Source organism: Pelodiscus sinensis, chromosome 28 (assembly GCF_049634645.1).
Source record: "Pelodiscus sinensis isolate JC-2024 chromosome 28, ASM4963464v1, whole genome shotgun sequence".
Lineage (NCBI taxonomy): Eukaryota > Metazoa > Chordata > Testudines > Trionychidae > Pelodiscus > Pelodiscus sinensis.
Window position 1 is genome coordinate 11,626,046 of NC_134738.1, and position 19,888 is coordinate 11,645,933.

General features: G+C 59.9%; 1 protein-coding gene across 2 annotated transcripts; it reads left to right on the plus strand.

The window, feature by feature from the left end:
* Positions 1-3,660: 3,660 nt before the first annotated feature.
* REEP4 (receptor accessory protein 4) lies at positions 3,661-16,345 on the plus strand. 2 transcript variants are annotated; one of them, XM_075910654.1, is made up of 9 exons: positions 3,662-3,931; positions 9,066-9,138; positions 10,947-11,023; positions 11,490-11,610; positions 12,294-12,407; positions 13,265-13,397; positions 14,456-14,640; positions 14,891-14,964; positions 15,802-16,345. In XM_075910654.1, exons 1-8 carry the CDS (start codon positions 3,900-3,902, stop codon positions 14,954-14,956), a joined length of 801 nt encoding a protein of 266 aa, XP_075766769.1. In that variant the 5' UTR covers positions 3,662-3,899; the 3' UTR covers positions 14,957-14,964; positions 15,802-16,345. The 2 variants fall into 2 exon arrangements, with proteins under 2 accessions (XP_075766770.1, XP_075766769.1); XM_075910655.1 differs by having other exon boundaries at positions 3,661-3,931; positions 14,891-16,345.
* The last annotated feature ends 3,543 nt before the right edge of the window (positions 16,346-19,888 follow it).

A 19,888-nucleotide genomic window follows, 5' to 3' on the forward strand; every position in this document is an offset into this window, starting at 1 on the left:
GGCGATCTCTGGTGGGTTTGCCATTACGCCAGGGATGAGCCGAGGCCCCGCGCTCGGTTAAATATTGTTTGTGGAGTCCTGCGCTTGCACGTGCTTTGTAGGCGTGCAGAGATGACGTCCAAGATGAACTGGCCAGCAACAGGCCCAGCTTCTAGGCTCCGCACTGCCCCTGCCCCAAGCACTAACCCTTCACTCCCGTTGGCTGGGAACCTGCTGTCGGCTCCTTCTAGGACGCAGCAGGGTCTGCGGTGCCAGGAGAGGCAGGAAGCTGCCTTAGCTCCTCCGCTGCCCGGGTGCCGCTCGAGGTCAGCCCCTCCTGCCCCAGCCCTGCCCCCCCCCCATAGCCAGAGCCCCCGCCTGCACCCCAAAGCTCTCCTCCTCAGCCCCACGCCGCAGCCCACACGCTGGTCGCATTCTGTCGGGTCGCGGCGTCAACGATTTTCTTCCACGGGGCCACGAGAAAAAACGTGTGAAACCTGCTGGTGTAGGACCCGGCCTGAGCGGTAACCTCCTGTCGCTCCGTTGACGTCAGTGACCCCAGCTGAGGATCTAGGCCGGTTCCTGGAAGGGCATTTGGCAGGAATGGCTGGAAGGAGGGATCCGCGAAGGAGCAGAGGGAGGTTGGCTAGGTTCTATGCACTTGAGGAGGGAGGCGAATCTCTCTCTCTCTCGCACACACACACACACACACACACACATCTCACACACACACACACCCTCGAGCTGGTCAGTTTCACTTTTCTTTCTCATCCGTTTCACCTACACAGGCCCACAGGAGTGTGGCAGGAGACTCAAATCCAGGAAGACCCTTCACAGAGACATCTTCACTGCAGGGCTGCTGTTCCCGGAGCCGGCCCCCCGCCCGCTGATGGCCTACTGGGACCGGGGCCAGGGCCAGGGCCAGGTAGCTCCACACCCTGCCACCCCAGGAGCTGGCAGCTGGGGCTGAGTACCCCAAGGGGGTTGGTACCTGCAGTGCCATCCGTGGCGCCATGAGCAGCCCCAGTGAGCTCCCTCCACACACCTCCCTGGCCTGAGCCCCCCAATCCCTGCCCTGAATTCTGCACCCTCCCTGCGCCCCCAAACCTCCCAGCCCCCTCTCCTAAGCCCCCACCCAACCCCCTATGCTGACTCCTGCCCCCCAAACCTCCCAGCCCCCTGTCCTCAGCCCCCACCCAACCCCCAACTCTGACTCCTGCACCCCCAAACCTCCCAGCCCCCTGTCCTCAGCCCCCACCCAACCCCCAACTCTGACTCCTGCACCCCCAAACCTCCCAGCCCCCTGTCCTCAGCCCCCACCCAACCCCCAACTCTGACTCCTGCACCCCCAAACCTCCCAGCCCCCTGTCCTCAGCCCCCACCCAACCCCCAACTCTGACTCCTGCACCCCCAAACCTCCCAGCCCCCTGTCCTCAGCCCCCACCCAACCCCCAACTCTGACTCCTGCGCCCCGCACACCTCCCTGCCCTGAAGGACCCCAGCAACGCCCAGTAAGTCTTCTAGTTCATGACTAACTCTGGGCCCCTTCATTTGGCTCTGTTCATGTCCCAGGCGCTCGCAGACATGAATGCATTAAACCACCCCACACAAGGAGGCAGGTAAACAGCGACTGCATTTCACCCGCAGGGGAAACTGAGGCACAGAGCATGCAATGAGTTCCTAGGAGGCGTCACTGCCAGCACTGGGTTTGCCACCCAGGTCACTTGATTCGCCCTGGCAATTCGAGGAAGCTGCTTCTGCTTTTTAAAAACCGGCAGTTGGTGTTGCCTGGCAACAGCCCAGCCTTCCTTAAAGCCACAAGGCACCGAAATCTCTGGTCCTGAATCAGCAAAATCTTTACACCAGTGCTTAGCTTTGCGGGCACATTTACATCCCATTGCTGAGCAGTAACGTTTTAGTTTCTCTTTAGGGAGAAACGCTTGCAAAGGTGACCCGAGTGCACCCTTCCAGCTCCAAAGCCAGAAGGCAACCAAAGAGAATGGTAGCTTTAAAAACTCACGATCCCGGAGGGGGGGGAGGCCGACCCCGGTTTTTTGCATCTGGCCAAGTGGGTTTTTGCCCACAAAATGTCCAAATAAATCGGTTCATCTCTATGGTGCTACTGGACTCCTCATTGCTTTTGTGGCTCCAGGTTCCCCCAGCGACCCCTCCGACACCTGGGGTTTTGATGGCTCGGTGCTGGCACTGCTAGGAGGTGCCAAAGGTTTCCAGGGTTGGAGACACGGGTGCATCCTTGGCTCTGTGGACCCATGATTTGGGTTTAGCTACAGACTCACTTTTGCAAAAGCAGGCATTGGAAAAGGCACAGGAAAGAGCAACAAAAATAACAAGGGGTTTGGAACCTGCGCCAAATGCAGAGAGATTAAAAAGACTTGGACTTTTCAGCTTAAAACGAAGAGACCAAAAGGGGATATGAAATATAAAATCATGGCTGGTGTGGAGAAAGTGAATAGGGAAATATTATTTACTTGTTCCCATAATGTAAGCACTGGGGCTGTGTCGAGACTGCAGGTTTTTTTCGAAAAAAGTAGCCTTTTTTCAAAACAACTTCACCTGCGTCTAGACTACAGCTGTGTTCTTTCGAAATTAAATCAAAAGATTTTCTTTCGACGGCGGTACTCCTCATTTTACGAGGAATAACGCCTGTTTTCGAAAGTGCTCTTTTGAAAAAAGGTGCTATGTAACGCAAATGGTGCTTTTTTGAAAGAGAGCATCCAGACTGCCTGGGTGCTCTCTTTCGGAAAAGCAGCTTGCTTTTTCAAAAGTACTGATTGTCGTCTAGATGCTCTTTTTCGAAAGAAGCTTTTTCGAAAGTATCTTTCGAAAAAGCCTCTTTTGAAAGAGGCTTGCAGTCTAGACGTAGCCTAGGGGTCACCAAATGGAACGAATAGGTAGCAGGTTTAAAACAAAGAAAAGGAAGTTTTTCTTCATGCAGCGCACAGTCAACGTGCAGGCCCGTATGCGGCAGTGTGTGTGTGGAGGGTACAAACGCACCCCTCCATGGCCGTTGAAGTAAGTGTGAGACTGCAGTGGCGCATTGCCCCAGCCTCCCTCCCCCGTGCTCTGGCCAGGGGAAAGCTGGGTCTGATTCCCCCACCCCACCCAGGAGTGAGGCCAAGGACAGGGCAGGGCTGCGGGGCCAGGGCATCCACCAGCCCCTCACATGGTGCGCACCCCCTCCCACAGAAATTCCTGATCTGTGGAACTCCTTGCCAGAGGATGTGGCGAACGCCAGGACTTTAACAAGGTTCAAAAAAGAACTAGATAAATCCATGGAGGCTAGGTCCAGCAATACGTATGAGCCAGGATGGGCAGGGATGGTGTCCCTAGTCCCTGCTTGTCGGAGGCTGGGAAGGGGCGACAGGGGAGGGACCACTGGATGATTCCCTGTTCTGTTCACTCCCTCTGGGGCATTGGCAGAAGACAGGACAGGGGGCTGGATGGACCACAGGGTTCTCTGGTTTTGGGGCCCATCAGTTTTTGAGGGGGTAGCAAAAGACCCCCCCCCCCAGGTCAGGTAGAAGGGCCACAGACGCAGGTACAGAGACGTTCTGCGCTCCTAGGTCTGGCACAGCGAGGCCCCTTTAAGGAGCAGCCTGCGCCGTCCCTGCGCGCACGCAGCCCTGGGGTTGGGCAGCCGGCTGCGCCCTGCGACATTCAAGCGCCTGCAAACTCCGCCCGCGCGGGGCGCGCACCGGGGGTGGGGGCCAGGCAGCCCGGCCCGCTCCGCCCCCCAGCTCGGCTGCGCAGGGAAGCAGCCGCCGGGCTTTGCCGAGCCCCCCTCCTGCGCACCGAGCATCCCAGAGCGCAGCAGCGCGGGGCGCAGAGCTCGGCCGCCCAGCCCGGGGGAGCAGCCTGCGCCCTCCCCTCCAGCCAGCTGGCCCCGTGGCTGGTGCGCCATGGTGTCCTGGATCATCTGCCGCGTGGTGGTGTGAGTATGGCCCGCCGGCCAGCGTGGGAGCTGGAGGGGACGGGCTCCTGTGTGAAACAGCCCTGGACGCTGGGATGGTCCCTATCCAATCAGGAAAACCGCCCCCCCCCCCCCAGCTGTGGGCCTGGTGTGTGGCTCAGACCCCAGTGGGGTGGGCGGTGAGGTTCCCCCTTAGACCCAACCTGGCATCCCTCCGCCAGTGTTTCCGGGGGAATGTGAAGTTATGTGGCATCCAGTAGCCTCCACAAAACCGATGCAGCCGCTTCTGTGTGGGAGGGAGAATGGGAAGGGGGTGCTGGCTGCGTAGGGGGTGTGTGTGTGTGTGGGGGGGGGGAGGGTTCTAGCTACTTTGGGAGCAAACCCCACATGCATGGGTCACAGCAGTGTGTAGAATAGTGGTAGAAATGTAGCCGTGTTAGTCTGGTGTAGCTGAAACAAAACACAGGACTATGCAGCACTTGAAAGACTAACAAGATGGTTTATTAGATGATGAGCTTTCGTGAGTCACACACACACACAAGTGTGTGTGTGTGTGTGTGGGGGGGTCTCTTAACTTCCTCAGAAGCGCTCTTGTCACTCATCCTCTCTAGACCAGTAAACCCGAGGAGTCGGCCCAGGAAAGCTTGGGCCCAAATAACTTTGTTAAAACTTAAAAAAAAAAATCACAAATCGTCCAGTAGCGCTGTAAAGATTAACCAAAAGTGCTGCCAGACTGGGTGGTGGTTTTTTTAAGTTTTTCCTTTTACAGACTAACTCGGCTACCCCTCTGAAACGTTATCAAGTTATTTAACAAGTTTTAAAGTGCCCCAGGACTCCTGGCTGTTTTCGTAAAGAGACCAACCCTCTGACGCTCTAGAACAGTTTCTCAACTATTTTTGATGCCTGGGATTGGCTTGCTCCTTCTGAAACTGTGTCAGGGAGTTCGCCTGGGCCCGGGCCAGTCCTCCGCTGAAAAGCACTGGTCTAGGAGTCCCACCTGGAGTAAACAGTATGGAGAGGGGCCTAGGCTGGGACAGGGGCAGAGGTCAACCCGGCTGAGGCTTGTATCTGTGACCTCAGGCTGGGTGTTTTCAGGCCTGAGGGTCAGACCTCCAAGGGAGAAACGTAGCAATGTAGGACTTGAAGGCACCGGGAGAGGTCATCCAGTCTACCCCATCCTTCTGTGCTGAGGCCAGACCTGGAAAACCTTGTGTCCCTGACAGGCGCGCTCCTGTCTGGTTTGTCCCCTTCAGCTTTTGTCTGTCCAGTGTGAGATGCCTCGTTTATCTTTCCTCTGCCTCTAGGGCTGGCTTGAAATCAATTATAATATCGGGAGGGCAGCTGGATTGGCGAGCCATCCGGCGCATCCTCGGCACTTTAGCCAGCATGTGGCGCTGACTGCCTGCAGACCTGCTGTATAGGTCTGTGCCTGATGGGTCTCCGAGACCCCCTTTGAAACAGCTTCTGAGCTGTCCATTCTTGGGACTCAGCCTTGGGGGGGGGGGGGTCGGGGTCTAGTCTTGCCCCTGCTACTGAGCTGCTGGTGACCTTGGGCAAGTCACTTGGCCTCAGTATCCCGTCCCACCACGTTTCCTGACTGTGTAGCTGCTTCGCTGTCTCTGTATGTATGTGCAACTCCTTTCCCAACTGGATTCCAGTCTCTGCCGGTTTTAGGCATACAAACAACTGCTGCAAAGTGGGATCGGCTGCACGGGCTCTGCTGTTGGGAAATCCGTTTCAAGGCGGGTGCAAGGGGCGTTCCAGATTGTGTGCCAAAAGGAACGTGTGTTTAACAGCTGACGTAACCGTTAACACACCTGTTCCACACAACGCCGGCTGGGGCGGAGCCAAACGTCTCCAGTGCTAATAGCCAATCCAGTTCTTTCAATGCCCCCTCTCCTGCCTCGCCCCAAGCGGGGGGTCAGATGCTGAAGCCGGGACAAATGTTTTTCCAAATGGACTTTTTGTCTTGGTGAAGTCTGTTGTGACTTGCTAAATGCTTCGCTCCTGGAGTTACAGCCGGGTGGTGGAGTCTGCCTTCAACTTGGCACCTTTCGCCTCTAGACCTAGCAGAGCTCCCTAGCCCCTGGAATTTAGGGTCTCTCCTGTCCCCTTTGGGTGGCTGCTGGTTATTTGGCGCTGCTTCCTAAAATAAGGACAAGCCGTCCGTGCTGTGACATTCCCCAGCGTGTGATCCGGCTGGGGTCCTGGCCTTTGGGCAGATGTGCCAGCTAATCTGGCAGGAATCTCGTTAGGAATGGAGCGCTCTCTCGCAGCCGTTCCTTATGTAGCATTATCCCCGTAATCTGCTTGGCTGGCCAAAGCCCTGCATGTCTGAGTGTGTGTGCGGCAGGACGTCACCCGCCTGTCAGTCCGTTTCCCATCTGGTAAGCAGTGAGTCATGGGCCGGCCTCCTGGCAGGGCCCCAAAGGCCCGGGATGCCCATGCGAGCTGGTGTGTCTGAGTCGACGAATAAACTGGGGGCCGGGGCTTGGGGGAGCTGCCAAAACACAAGCTGCTGGGCCCCTGGCGGGAGCTGGAGAATGCAGTGGGGACCTCGTCTGTCGGGGGATTTTAGCTCCATCAGGGCAAACGCACCGAGGGATGGGGGGCGGGTGGTGTGGGTGCAAGCTACGGACCCCTGTGTAAGGTGTGGGAATAGTGACGGGGCGGAACGTGTGCCCCCCCTGCAGCCAGTGGTGCCCACGAGCCCGTCGAGAAGGCTGCTTCTTTTCTATGTTGTGGGCCCCACCGAGACAGGAGCTGCAGTTTCCTGAGCCGTGGGGGAAGCTCTCGGGTCCGAGTCCGCTGGGCCAGGGCCGCTTGTGGGTTGATCTTTAACCCGGATGCTGCCGCAGACACAGGGAGGTAGCTCTGAGTTGGCCCTCCTGGCTGTGGTGTGTGCAGACAGGATGCTCAGGGCTGGGGGGTAGAGGAGAGCGTTTCCTCCCTGAAGGACCGTGGCCAGTGGATTTGGGCCCTCTCCGTTAGCGCTCGGCCTCGCTGGGGTGGGCTGGGCCGTGTACAGTAGGGATGTTAGGGTGGGATGCCGGAGCTCGTGGCCAGGGGTTGCTGCCGGGGAGCGTTTTGGCAACCGCTAATGGCTGTGGCTACACGAATGCCAAAAGACAGGCTCTCGGACATCCCGTGTGTACGGCATTTCGTGCCGCCCCCAGGGCGTCATGCCGTGACTCCAAAGCAGGGCTGGGGGAGGGCGTTTCCCCCACCCCCCAGCCTCTCTGCCTTGCGATGGGCTGGCAGGCAGACCCCGTGCCCGGGCGTGTAGGGACTGGCGGGCCTGCTCGGGAGGCTGCGGGAGTAACCGTGTGCAAACAGGCCCGCGGCCGACCCGTGTTCAAACGTGTTTTTCCTGCCAGTGCGGGCTGCCTCCTGGTTTCCACCCTCCCCGGGCGGGCGTGGCTGCGTGGGGGGGCGGAGCTGGGCTACAGACCATGTTGGGATGGGTTGCCGGGGTGGGGGAGCTAGGAGAGGCTGGTAGCTAAGCACGTCCGCCCTGGTGGATGGGCACAGAAGGGCCCGTGTGTTCTGGCTGGGCCGGCAGAGTCGGGGTGCGTGCCATGGGCTTAGGCCAGCCAAGCATTTCCGCTGGCGGCCTGGAGCTCGTGCCCTGCTGCTAGCGGACGCAGCTCTGGAATAGGACTTGGGTTACCTGATGGCAAGTCACTTCGCCACCTTCTCCTCCCCGTGCCTCAGTTTCCCCACATAGTGGGGGTGGGGTAAATTATACTGACCTGGCTTGTTTAAAAATGCTGGGAACTCTACAGATGATGGCTGATCCCTGCCCAGTCAGGCAATATTAGCAGTGCACAGAGCCCCGTGGTCACCCATCGTACCGCCAGCCCTTCTGCTTCTCCTGATGGACGTGTCTTCCTCAGGTCAGCTCCCCCCCGCCCGCAGCTCCAGGCCATCCGGGGGAATCAGAAGACGGCCTGACAGGGTGCTCGCAGCAGCCCTCGGTCCGCGCCGCAGGCAGGGGGCCGCTCCAGCCTGGCCGGCCTGCCCCACACACCCTGGGCGTGTCACCGGTTAACACTTTCAATGGGATTTTACCCCTCTCGATCCGGCAGGTGGTGCAGCGGGGGCTGGGCTTGGGGGGACTTCTTCGTCGTGTTCTCCAAAACCCAGATCTCTCCTGACCGAGACGCGTGGAAACAACGGGGAAGATGCAGCTACTGCTGGGGGGGAGGCGGTCGTTCTCTCAGGCCGGTTCCTGCTGCCCGCGCAGCTCTGCAGCCTTGGTCAGACTCTGCTGTTGATCACTGCAGCCCCTGCTTGGCCCACTGCAGCCACGTTACCGGAGCCCCTCTCCACTCCCTGCTCCCCATTTCCTGCCCTCCCGCATCCTTCCCTTCTGCACTTCCAGCAGCTTGCAGCCTGGAAGGCCACGTTACTGGAGACCCCCCCCCCCGTTCCCTGTCTCCCTGCTCCCCATTCCCTGCCCTCTGTGGGGTCTGCTTCCCCAGGGCTGTGCCTTGCCCCACGAGCTGGCTAGGGGTAGCCAGGGGTCCCCAGTGCGTGGGAAGTTGTCGGGGTCCGGTTCCGGTGAGGGAGTGCTGCCGGATGCCACCCTGGGATTTAGCTGCAGCCGGTCGGACTGGCTTGGCTTGCGTAGCCTGGGGCCGGGGCGGCACGTTTGGGAGCCACGCTCCAGGTGTGTGTCACGGGCGCAGGGAGGGGGACACGATCCAGAGAGACTACGCCACAGCACCACGGGGGGGGGGGGGGGGAGCCGGAAATGCTTCCTGCCTCCCAGACTTGAGGGCGTGCTTGGGAAATAGGGCCTGAAATCGGCCTCCCCGTTGAAGGGAGTTGGGAGCCCAGAGCTGGGCAGTGGCTGTGGCCCGTAGCGGATGTGCCTGTGCCCTCTGGCTAATGACCGGCTTGGCTGGTATCTGTCACAGGGCTGGGGCCGCCTGGGAGGGTGTCACAGGGAGCCAGCCTGGATACCGGCTCTGCCTTCCCTGGCTCTTCAGCCGCCACCACCGGCGTGTCTCCCGAGTGCCTGAGGTGACAGCATGGTGCTGGAGGCCGTGAAGACGAAGCTGCGGCGCAAATTCAGGCGGTGGTGCTTCTCCCTGCTGCGCCTGCTGTACGTGTGGTGGCCGTCCTGGCTCACCCTCTCTCTCTGTTACAGGCTGGTGTTCGGGATGCTCTACCCGGCCTACGCCTCCTACAAGGCGGTGAAAACCAAGAACATCCGGGAATACGTGAGTATGAGGAGCGGGGAGGCCTCTGAGAGAGACGGTGTCAAGCATGGGAGGGGGTGACCCAAGGGAAGGGGGCCAGGGAGGCAGCTCACCTGGGGAGCGTTGGGCCAGATATTCTGATTTCCTTCCCCCCCACTCCCCCAGCTGCTGGGCACAGGAGTGTGTAGTCGGCAGTGTGTTCTCTCATTTTTTCATGTCCTGGTGCGGAATGAATTTTATGATGTGCACCAATATGGAGAGGTTGTGAGATCACCTCTATACAGGAGGCCCCCGACTTGTGATGCGATTGGTTGGGGGGGGGGGGGGGGTTGTCGTAATTCTAACCCTCATTTACGATGGGCGCCGTTGTAAATGCGGGCCGAGGACGTACGTCGGGGGTTTTCAGCCCCTTCCTCACTTACAAAAATGGTTGTAAGCGTGGGGGGTCGGAACTCGGTCGGTCGCAAGTCGGCGGCCTCCTGTATTGGTGCACGTAACCCAATTCATTCTGCATGTGGACGGTCTGTGGCGGGGGTGGGGCTGAGAGGTTCGCCGTGTGGGAGGGGGCTCAGGGCAGGAGGTCAAGGTGGAGATGTGGGAGGGGGCTCAGGTTTGGGGGGGTGGGCTTTAGGAAGGAACTTGGGCAATGGAGGGGACCTGGGTGGGGGGCAGGAGACGGGTGTGGGGCACTTCTCTGGGGCAGTCCTGTTTGGTGGTGGGAAGGAACAGGTTCATCTGCAGGCACCGCCTCTGCAGCTCCCATTGGCTGCAATTCCTGGCCAATGGGAGCTGCGGGAACAGAGCTTCCAGACACTCATGGTGATGTGGCTCCGTCCGGGGGAGGGGAGGGAAGGGCAGCGCATGGAGCCACCACACCCGCCAGGAAGGGCTGACCTAGAACTCAGCTTCATAGGGGCTGCAGCCCCTAATGCTCCTTCCTTAATGCAGCTGCTCTGGGGCTGGAGGAGGGGACCTCTTCCTCTGGTTGTGGCTGCTCCATGCAGGGCTTATTAGGCAGCTGTGCAGCCGGGCAGCTTAGCGGGAACCTGGTGTAGGGATGCAGAAAGGGTTAACAGACACGAACGGTGTAACCGACCACACTCCTGCCGGTTAAACGGGCCCCGTGGGCCGCCGGCTCGCGGGAGTTTCACCGTTAACTGGAACCGACGAGCATCAGCTGATTGGCTAACTGGTTAGACTCCTGCATCCCTACTGCACAGCTGCTGGGAGCAGGACTGGGTGCGGAGAGGGTGCGGCTGTTGCTTTGCTCCCTGCTCTGTGCGCCTGTCTCCCGCTTGTGCCGTGGGGCTGGCGACCCGTGTGACGCTGTGGGGTGGTGAGGATGGGTAAAGCACCATGCACGTGACTTCCAAAGGGGCTGAATTTCCATGCCTCTAATCTCACGGGCCAGTGGGTGATTCTCCTGTAAGAGCCGTGGCCCCTCCAGCAGCAAAGTGGCGTTCTGACCAGCATTCGCTGTAAGCTGAGCACTTGGGTAGCTGCCCAGGAGAGAATCAGGTGCCTCCCTGCTGATGAGCAGAGCACCCACATGGGTTTCTTCTGGTGGTGCACATCTGCTTGCGCCTCCGTGCGCACAACAAAATTTATTCTGCACAGGGGCTGGAAAAAATTAGAGGGAACATTGACCACTGCAGGGGTGGGGAACTGTGTCTGGAGACTTGGACCCTACACATCCTTCTTGTGTAGGGCGGATCGGGCTACCCCAGGGCTCGCGTGGCAGCCCGTCCCTCCCTTCCCCGGCTGGCTCTGAGCCCTGCTGCAGGGCTGGCGTGGGTCTGTGCTGGCTAACCTGCCCCCCGTCCCTGCAGGTCCGCTGGATGATGTACTGGATTGTGTTCGCGCTCTTCATGGCCACAGAGACGATCACGGATACCTTCATTTCCTGGTAGGCACCAGCCTTAAGGGCCCTCTCTGGGTGGCTTCCCAGCTGGAGGCCCTCTGACCAGCACAGCGCCCGTGGCTGGGCCGTATCCTATACGAGGGGCTGTTGCTATTGGGCGGTGTCGCTGGGGCATGCCTACGAGCTCTCTGCAGGAAGCTGGGCCGGGTTTATGGCCTGTCTCTCCCGCCTGGCTGCTTGTCTGCCCGCCCAGATCCTCGCCCATGCTGTGGGATGTGGCCTGCACGTGCCCCCGAAGGAGAGCAGGCCCCTCTGAGCCACTGCCCTGCACCACGGGAGGGAAGGAAGAACCCCATCCACGCCCTTCCAGTCCCCCGCCCGGCATCCGGTCTCCTGCCTTGGCAGGCTGCGGGGCACGTGCTGTCATGCTCACGCTCTTGCCCCCACCCCGTGGACTGCTGAGCGGAGCGCTCTGGGGCCCCCCCTCACGGCCGCGTGCTCCATCCGGCAGGTTCCCCTTCTACTACGAGATCAAGGTGGCGTTCGTGGTGTGGCTGCTCTCCCCCTACACCAAGGGAGCCAGCCTGCTCTACCGGAAGTTCGTGCACCCCACGCTGTCCCGCCGAGAGAAGGTAACGGGCCACGGGCCTCCACGCCCGCACCTCTGGGGTTCCCCACCCTCCCTCCCTCACGGGGCTGCATGGTCTGCCCTTAAAGAGAGGGGCCGGCCGGCCGTGCTGAATGGAGGCTCCCGGCAACCCCAGCACCTCCAGTCCTGGCCACCTCTATAGCACACACCAGAGACTCTTCCCCCAGGGCTTCCTGCCTCCGGCTAGAGTTGCCAGATAGTTTCACAAAAAACCCGAAAACTCAGGGACCAAAGTTGTTGAGCAAAAAAGAGTCCCTGCGCCTTTAAATCCCTCGCCAGACGTCCGGTATTTTCTGTTTGGTTTTTTTTACTGGACAGAAGCCGCAAATACCGGACACCTGGCAACCCTGCCTCCAGCCCGTACCTTCTGGTTGAGCTAGAGCCAGGGGTTCCCAAACTTTTCGGCATCACGCCCCCTTTTTGACGTTTGAGAAACCCTCACGCCCGCCCCCCCAAATAGCAGCAAAACTTGTTGAGAAAAAAAAAGGAACTGACTGGGGCCAAAAAACAAAAATAAATAGCAGTGACACTTTGGGGTGGGGGGGCTGAGTCGCCTTGTGTCCCCCCTGTTGGCTCCGGACTCCGCTGGCCGAGCTGGGGGGGTTCCCGCTGCCCTTGTGCCTCAGAGCAGGCTGACCCAGGCCCCACTGTGCCGTGTCTCTGCAGGATATCGACCTGTACATCACCCAGGCTAAGGAGCGTGGCTACGAGACCATGGTGAGCTTCGGCAGGAAAGGCCTCAACATCGCGGCCACGGCGGCCGTCCAAGCTGCGGCCAAGGTACCTGCTCCTCCCTGGGTAGAGACCAGCACGGCTGGCAGATGCCCCGAGAGGCTTGGCGCCCCCACATCCGGGCAGCCCCAGAGCTCCACAGCGCCCCTGAATTACACTGATTCCCCGTGATGGCGAGGTTGGCTTGACCCCCGTGTCTAGCCGGAAACTCGCTGGGTTTCCTGTTTACCCAGGTGCTTATTAATCTGGATTCCTCGGTGCTCTCCTGTAACCTCCCCCAGTGCCAGAGGCAAGTGACAGGTGCCTTAGACACCTTGCACCATGGGGAAAATAGTCACGCCTGGCTTCCCAGGAGCCTCTGGCCCCGTTTCAACACAGGCTGAGCGCCTGCTCGGCCACCCAGGAGAGAGTCCAATGCTGCCCCGCTGCTTAACAGAGCGCCAGCAGCCTGTGTTTCTATTAGTGGTGCACATCCGCACATGCCTCAGTGCACGCATCAAAATTTATTCCACACGTGGATGATTAAAAATGAGCAAGGGAACGTAGCCCAGGACTGGCACACGCCTGGTGAAGTGTTTTGAGACCTCGTGGTGAAATGTGCAAGGTTAAGTGCCTGTGTTTATGCAGTAAATGCCAATGTGACCCCTGTTAAGGCGGGTGAGACAATTGTGCACACACACACGTTGGGGTTCTGGGCTCTACCCAGCGCTTCCTGAAGCTTCCCGAGAGGCTGCAGCCCCTGCAGGAGAGGCCTGGCCGTGGCGTGACTAACCCCTTGCCCCTCTCCGCCTGGGCGTAGTTGCCACGGCCGACCGAGACGCTCCGAGCTGCGGCTGCCGCGTGGTGTGTGCCTCTGGCGCCGGGTCCCTGACCTGGTCTCTCCCCCTTTCCCATTTGCTGGGCAGAGCCAAGGAGCCCTGGCCGGGCGTCTGCGCAGCTTCAGCATGCAGGACCTGCGGGCGCTCCCCGACGACACCCCCGTGCACTATGAGGACCCCTTGTACCTGGAGGAGCAGGAGGCCAGGAGGCGGCCGATGGGTGAGAACATGGAGGCGGGAGGACTGAGGCTCTGCTAAGGAGCCGGGCTGGGCTTCGCCTCCAGGAGGGGAGGTGGACTGGGCTGGGGAGGGGAGGGGCAGCACGTTTGGGGGGGTTCTTGGGCAAAGGGGAGGCGTGGAGGAGAAAGGGGAGAGGGCGCACTGAGAGGGAACGAGGGGCCAGACTCCTGATGTCCGGGGTGTGCAACCCCCAGCGTCCCTCGGCGCAGGAGAGAGGAAAGGGGCGACTTAGGAAGCCCTGGGGTGGGCTGAACCGGGTTCCAGAGCTGCTCAGAATGGTGCAGCTGGCCGGAAGGGAACCACCGTTCTTGTTGATCTCAGTGGCTGTGGGAGCAGTCCCTGCCGGGCCGGTGGGCGGAGGAAGGGAAGGTGGCTTTGGCCGAGGCCTGGGACTGAGCTGGGAAGCTGGGTTTTATTCCTGGCATCAGGGTGCTGGGCGAGCCACTCCTGCTGTCTGCCAGCCTCAGTTTCCCCACCTGCAGCACGCTGGGTTACTTGGGGTCACTAGAGCACCATGTGCTGAGAGGAGGTGCTAGAGAAGAGCCAGAACTGAAGCCCACCAGGGAGACAGCAGTGTCCTGGAAGGCAGCGCGGCCTAGTGGTTCAAGCACTGGGATTCAGGAGGCCTGCGTTCTGCTGGCTTTTCTGTGTGACCTGGGGCAACTCACTGCAGTGCTGTGCCTCAGTTTCCCCATCTGTAAAATGGGGGAGGGAGGGGGAATGGCCCTGACCTCCTTTGGTGGGCGGGCAGCCCACTGGCCAATGCAGAGCATCTCTCTGAACGGCTCCTCCTGCCCTTAGTCGGCACGGCAACCTGAGCTCTCCACGTGGCCCTGGCTCTCCGGAGCTCCTGTCCCACAGCCGTGCGAGGGCAGAGGCGCTGGGCACGAGCCTGTGGGACTCGGCAGCTGTGGCAAGAGCCCCTCGCGGCAGGAGGTGGGGGGTTCAGGGCCTGCCCTCTTGCCAGCGTGGCCCTTGTGATGGGATCCACTCCCGTGCCTGACTCAGCCTTGGGCTTTCCCCTCCGCCACCCAACAGCTTACAGGACCGCCTCGGCCGGCCGGCTGCCGGGGCGCGAGAGCGACACGGAGGAAGAGGAGTGCTGGTCGGACTCCCAGGTCCCTCCCGAGGCTCAGCCCCGCAGCCGGGACGTCGCGCTGACCAAGCCGCTCTCCCGGAGCCAGAGCCTGCGCGTGGGGAAGAAGAGAGCCCAAGGCAAAGAGGTGAGGGAGCCGACAGGCCGCGTCCTGCCTCCCTGTCCCAGGAGACCTGTGGGCCAGGGAACTGGGCCGGTGACTCCCCCTGCGCTTGGGCGCTAGGCAGGGCTGTGCCCTCCGGGGGGGAGGGGGACGTGATGTCGCCAGGGTGGTTTCCAAAGGGCCCCGTAGCTGCTTGGCACGTGGAGCCGCGTGGGGGGGGGGGGGGGGGGCAGGTGCATCGGCGGAGGCCTGACTCATTTCTCCTCCCCTGCAGGGCCCGTCCAGGCTGGTGCGGGGCCGGGTGAGGAAGAAGGCCGCGCAGCCGGAGCAGGACAGCTAGTCGGCCCCGTAAGAGCGCTGCTCCGCCAGGCACTCCTACCCTGATGGGGTTTGCTGCTGCACCGGGGGCAGCACCGGCCTCCGTGGTGCCACTTGCTGCCAGGCGCCCGGCAGAGAAGAGGGCTGCCTCTCGGGGGCCCCCGTACAGCACACTGCAAATGTTGTGTCCCCGTCCCTGTCCCCCCAACCCCACTGCGCTCTGTCCCAGGAGCCGCCTCTCCGCCCGCGGCTGCATCGCCCCCCTACACCGCGCCGGGCCTGCTGCGCTCTGTCCCGGAGCCGCCTCTCCACCCGCGGCTGCATCGCCCTCCTACACCGCGCCGGGCCTGCTGCGCTCTGTCCCGGAGCCGCCTCTCCGCCCGCGGCTGCATCGCCCCCGTACACCGCGCCAGGCCTGCTGCGCTCCCTGCGCAGGGCGTCTGTCTCGCCCCCCCGACCTCCTGCTGTTTGGCTGGCCCCAGCAGGACTCCCCGGGGCTGGGTTAGCAGCACTTCAGACCCTGGAGCTCTTCTGTGCGACTTCACCTGTCGCCAGGGACCAGACCCCCCGAGGGCCTCCCACGATCTGCTCCAGCTCCCCCAACCCCTCCTCTTGCTGGGCTCCCCAGCATGGCTCCGGCATCCCCCCCGCTGGTCCCGTCGGGCGACGGCTCTTCTTTCGCTCCGGTGTCTCTGCTGCCCGCCGTTGCCCGGCCCCGCTTGCAGGGAGCGGCAGACTGGGCCGTGCCCGGGAGGGTCACAGGCGTGTCCCGTCCACTCTGCCTGGTTCGGGGGGCACTTACCAGGGGAGTCGTTGGCGGTTGCCTTGTGGATTCTGGGTGACTCTTTCTGGCCCCTCTGTTGTCAGGGGCCCAGCCAGGCACGATGGTGGCCGGAACAACTGGCGCGTTGAGCTGAGCGGTTGTGGGAGCCGTCGCCTCTCCAGAGATCTGTGCCTTGGGTCAGACGATCCACCTCTGAACGGAGCCTGCGCCGTGAGCCCAGCGGCTCCCTCAGTGACTCCTGGTGACCTCCTCTAACCATCCCAGCCTTATCCAGAGGCAGAGGTGCGGTGAGAACTTCCCCTTTGTCAGCTGCACGGAACCAAAGACCTCTGGTGCCAAAAATCCACGTGCCCCCCCCTTTCCTGAGGACAACACGGCGCTGGGAGCCGGTCCCCTCCCTGCCCCACATGGACTTCTGTAGCCACCGCCATCTTCCCAGACTGCCCCTCAGGGTCAGACCCTCGGCAGCCTGGCCTCAAATCCTTGTTACTTGAAAACGGGAGGGGCTGAGGGCTCTCTAAGCCCCCCTCCCCTCCCCTCCCGTGTCTTTCCTCCTCAGCTGATTTTTATGTTAGACCCTCGTTGACAGAGCTTTTGTATATTTAAATACACGAATGTGTGACATGAGCCGGTCTGGGTGTTTGTTTCGAGTTGATAACTGTCCCCCTCAAGAACAAAGCGCAGAAAAGCAGGGGTAGCAGGCTTCAGGTCCTAGCGGTGGGCTACTTTAGCAGCCTCTCACCAAACTAAGCGATTGGGCAACTAAATGGCAAATGAAATTTAATGTTGATCAATGTAAAAATAATACACATTGGAAAAAATAATCCCAACTCTACCTACAGTATGATGGGGACTAATTTAGCTACAGCTGTTCAAGAGGGAGATCTTGGCGTCGTTGTGGATTGCTCTCTGAAAACATCCACGCAGTGGGCACCAGCAGTCAAAAAAGCAAACAATGTTAGGAGTCCTTAAAAAGGGGATAGAGAAATAAGACAGAACATATCTTATTGCCTCTATATAAAACCATGGTATGCCCACATCTTGAGTACTGCTTACAGATGTGGTCACCTCATCTCAAAAAAGATATATTAGCATTGGAAAAGGTTCAGAAAAGAGCAACAGAAATGATTAGGGGTTTGGAACGGGTCCCATATGAAGAGAGGTTTAAAAGATTTGGACTTTTCAGCTTAGAAAATAGGAGACTAGGGGGATAGAATAGAGATCTATCAAATCATGACTGGTGTGGAAAAAATGAATAAGGAAGTTATTTACTTACTCCCACAATATAAGAACTAGGGGGTCACCAAATGAAATGAATAGGCAGCAGGTTTAAAACAAACAAAAGGAAGTTTTTCTTCACTCAGCGCACAGTCAACCTGTGGAACTCCTTGCCAGAGGATGCAGTGAAGACTAGGACTTTAACAGGGTTTAAAAAAGAGCTAGATAGTTTCATGGATGTTGGTCCATCAATGGCTATTAGTAGGAATGGGATTGAAATGCTGCTGGCTGTTTAGACAGGGTGCTGCCCTGGGGCTGGATTTGGGGAATGAAATGTTAGTCTGAATCGGGGGTGGGCAATAAGCGAGCCTGATGCAGTTTGCCAGGGTTAGCCCCTGTTGGGCTGCCAGATGCTTTATTTACCTGCACGGCTGCAGGTACAGCCGCATGCAGCTCCCATTGGCTGCAGTTCACTGTGCCCGGCCAATAGGAGCTGCGAGAAGTGGCACGGGCCGGGCCACCCCTTCCCACAGCTGCCATTGGCCGGGAGCTGCTAACCACAGCCAATGGGAGCTGTGAGCATCCATCCCTGAGGAGGCGCAGGCAATAAAGCATTTGGCGGGCCGCTCTAAAGAGTCATCAAAGCAAATCCACCATCCTGGGCAGAGAGAGACAAATGTGCTACGGCCACACAATAATGGCTACGTGAGCATGGGATGGAACTGCTGCTTTGGGTTGCAAAGGGCCTTTGGCAAAGTCCTTCAAACGAGCTGGCTGAGGAAGCGAAATAGCCCTAGAACTGAGGCGGAGCCCAGCCCTACACTAGAAAGTGGCTAATGATAGACATGAGAGTAGGGATGAATGCTTAATTGTTAGAGTGGCATAGGGCAATGGGGGAAGGGGGTTGGAATTAGGGATCCCCCTCACTTTTTCCATCAATGTGTGGAATACATTTTATGTGCACCAAGGCATGTGCAGATGTGCACCACCCAACACCTGCTGCTGGCTGTGGGCACTCTGCAAATCAACTGGGTGGCACCTGAATCTTTCCTGGACAGCCACCCAAATGCTTGGCTTTCAGGGGACACTGGTTGGGGTCCCCTCTAGCACAGAGGTCATAGGAGCTTTTGGATGAGGACTCTGTTTATACAGCACCTGGTACAGTGGAGCCCTGGTTTGTGCCTGGGGCTCTTATGCAAAACCATGGTCATTTGGAAAAAAGGATGAGCCAGGAGGTGGCAGAGTGTGCAAATGACAGAAGGATGCTGTAGGAATTGGGGCAGGGGTGCGCACAATATAAATTTCCAGAAGCCTAGAAAAATGGAGAGAGAAAGGCAAGAGCAGGACTTTCCATCCACAGAGCATACGCATCAGAGGAGTTGGGTTGTGGGGCTGTAGGAAGATGAACGGCGAGGAGGTAGAGCAACTATTCCTCTTTATTCTCACAATACAAGGCAAAGGGGGGGGGGGGATTTAATAAAACCGAAAGGCAACACATTTAAAACTGATGCAAGAAAATTCTCCTGGTTGTATAATTGGCCTGCGGAACACTCTGCCACAAGGTTCTTGCTCCAGGCCACGTTAGCGGTCAACGAATTGGACCCTTACGGAGTCGATGAGAACAGCCTCAGCAACGGGAAGGCAAGTTACAGAAACAGGAGAGACCAAAAACTTCTCTGCTTCAGGGCACAAGCCGACCACTGACTTTCTTCCTGACCACCGTCACTTTTGGGGGCAGTGGATTTTATAATTCCCCTGCAGGCGGTTTCTTGCACCTTCCCATGAAGGCCAGAGGCAGGAGAGCAGCCTGAACGGAGCACAGCGTGGATCACCCTTCCTGTGCCATGCGGGAGCCGGGGTTTGTGAGTTTCTTAGCCCTAAACGTGTGGCTGACCACAGAGGGGGCGAGGGAGGGAGCAGCCACGGCCTTGTCTCAGCAGCTGCCGAGGCCTGCGCGGGGAGGGGAAGAGAGGGCCGGCGCTTGTGGGGTGCTGGTTTTGGTTGGGTGCAGCAAGTCTGATGCTCTGAGAGCTGCTGCCCTGCAGTAGGGAGACGTGGGGGGTTGGGGGGCGGCTGTTCATGTTGGGGAAGGGGGGAGCGTCGCTCGGTGCTGATGGTGTTTGGTGGGGATGAACGGGAGCCTGGCTCCCAGGCCCAGGAGGGCTTCAGCCCTGGCAGTATTTCAAGCTAGCAACTGGGCTGCGGGATGCCGGCCGTGGTCCGGGGGTGGCTGGGAAGCTGGGCGGTGCAGCTGGCGCTCCCCCCAAGGGCTGCCTTGCCCTGGACAACCCCACCCATTTGCCTTCCCCCGGATCCCGGCCGAGTCCCAGCAGTGGGTTGGGGCGGTGGAGACGGGCCGCGTCCCTGGCTGCAGTAGGGGCGAGTTCCCACGGTGTGGCAGTAGCAGGCTCCTCCCTGCCAAACGCTGCTGCTTTGGGGAAAGGGGCGGGAGGGGAGGTCTGAGGAGCAGGGAGGGAGCCTTGCAGAAATCGAGGCCGGGGGGGCCGGACCCTCGTTCCAAGCTGGAGAGGGCAGGGTGGGGGGAGCCGGCTTCTCTTTGCAGCTCCTCGCCTGGCCTGGGAGAAGCGGGGCCCGCCCGGCAGTGACTGACTGCCTGGATTAGGGGGTTAGGCTCTCGGAGGGTTTGGGGGGCCCCGTACGTCGGTCTGGGAGCGGGCCAGCTCCTTGCCCCACCAGCCGATCCGGGAGCTGCCCAGGTTGCTCTCTGCCCGCCCCTTACCAATGGGCACGACCAGTGCCCTAGAAAACAGTCCGTGTGCGAGCCCAACACGGCGGCTTCCGGGCCCTCTGCAATGTGCAGCTGAGGCTGGGGAGGGGCGGGGAGGCGGGTGGCTGTAGGTGGGGCAGCATGGGATTCTGGGTAACACAGGGTGGCGCTGAGGTCGGGCAGGGGTGCTGGGGACTTCTGGGTAACAGCCCAGCCCCCCCAGG

What these genes read in the sequence shown, in the direction of transcription:
- REEP4 (XM_075910655.1), top strand. Translation starts at nt 3,900, where the DNA reads ATGGTGTCCTGGATCATCTGCCGCGTGGTGGT. An exon ending in ACGGATACCTTCATTTCCTG is followed by an intron (nt 11,024 to 11,489) that starts GTAGGCACCAGC and finishes TCCATCCGGCAG; the next exon opens with GTTCCCCTTCTACTACGAGA. An exon ending in GGCCAGGAGGCGGCCGATGG is followed by an intron (nt 13,398 to 14,455) that starts GTGAGAACATGG and finishes GCCACCCAACAG; the next exon opens with CTTACAGGACCGCCTCGGCC.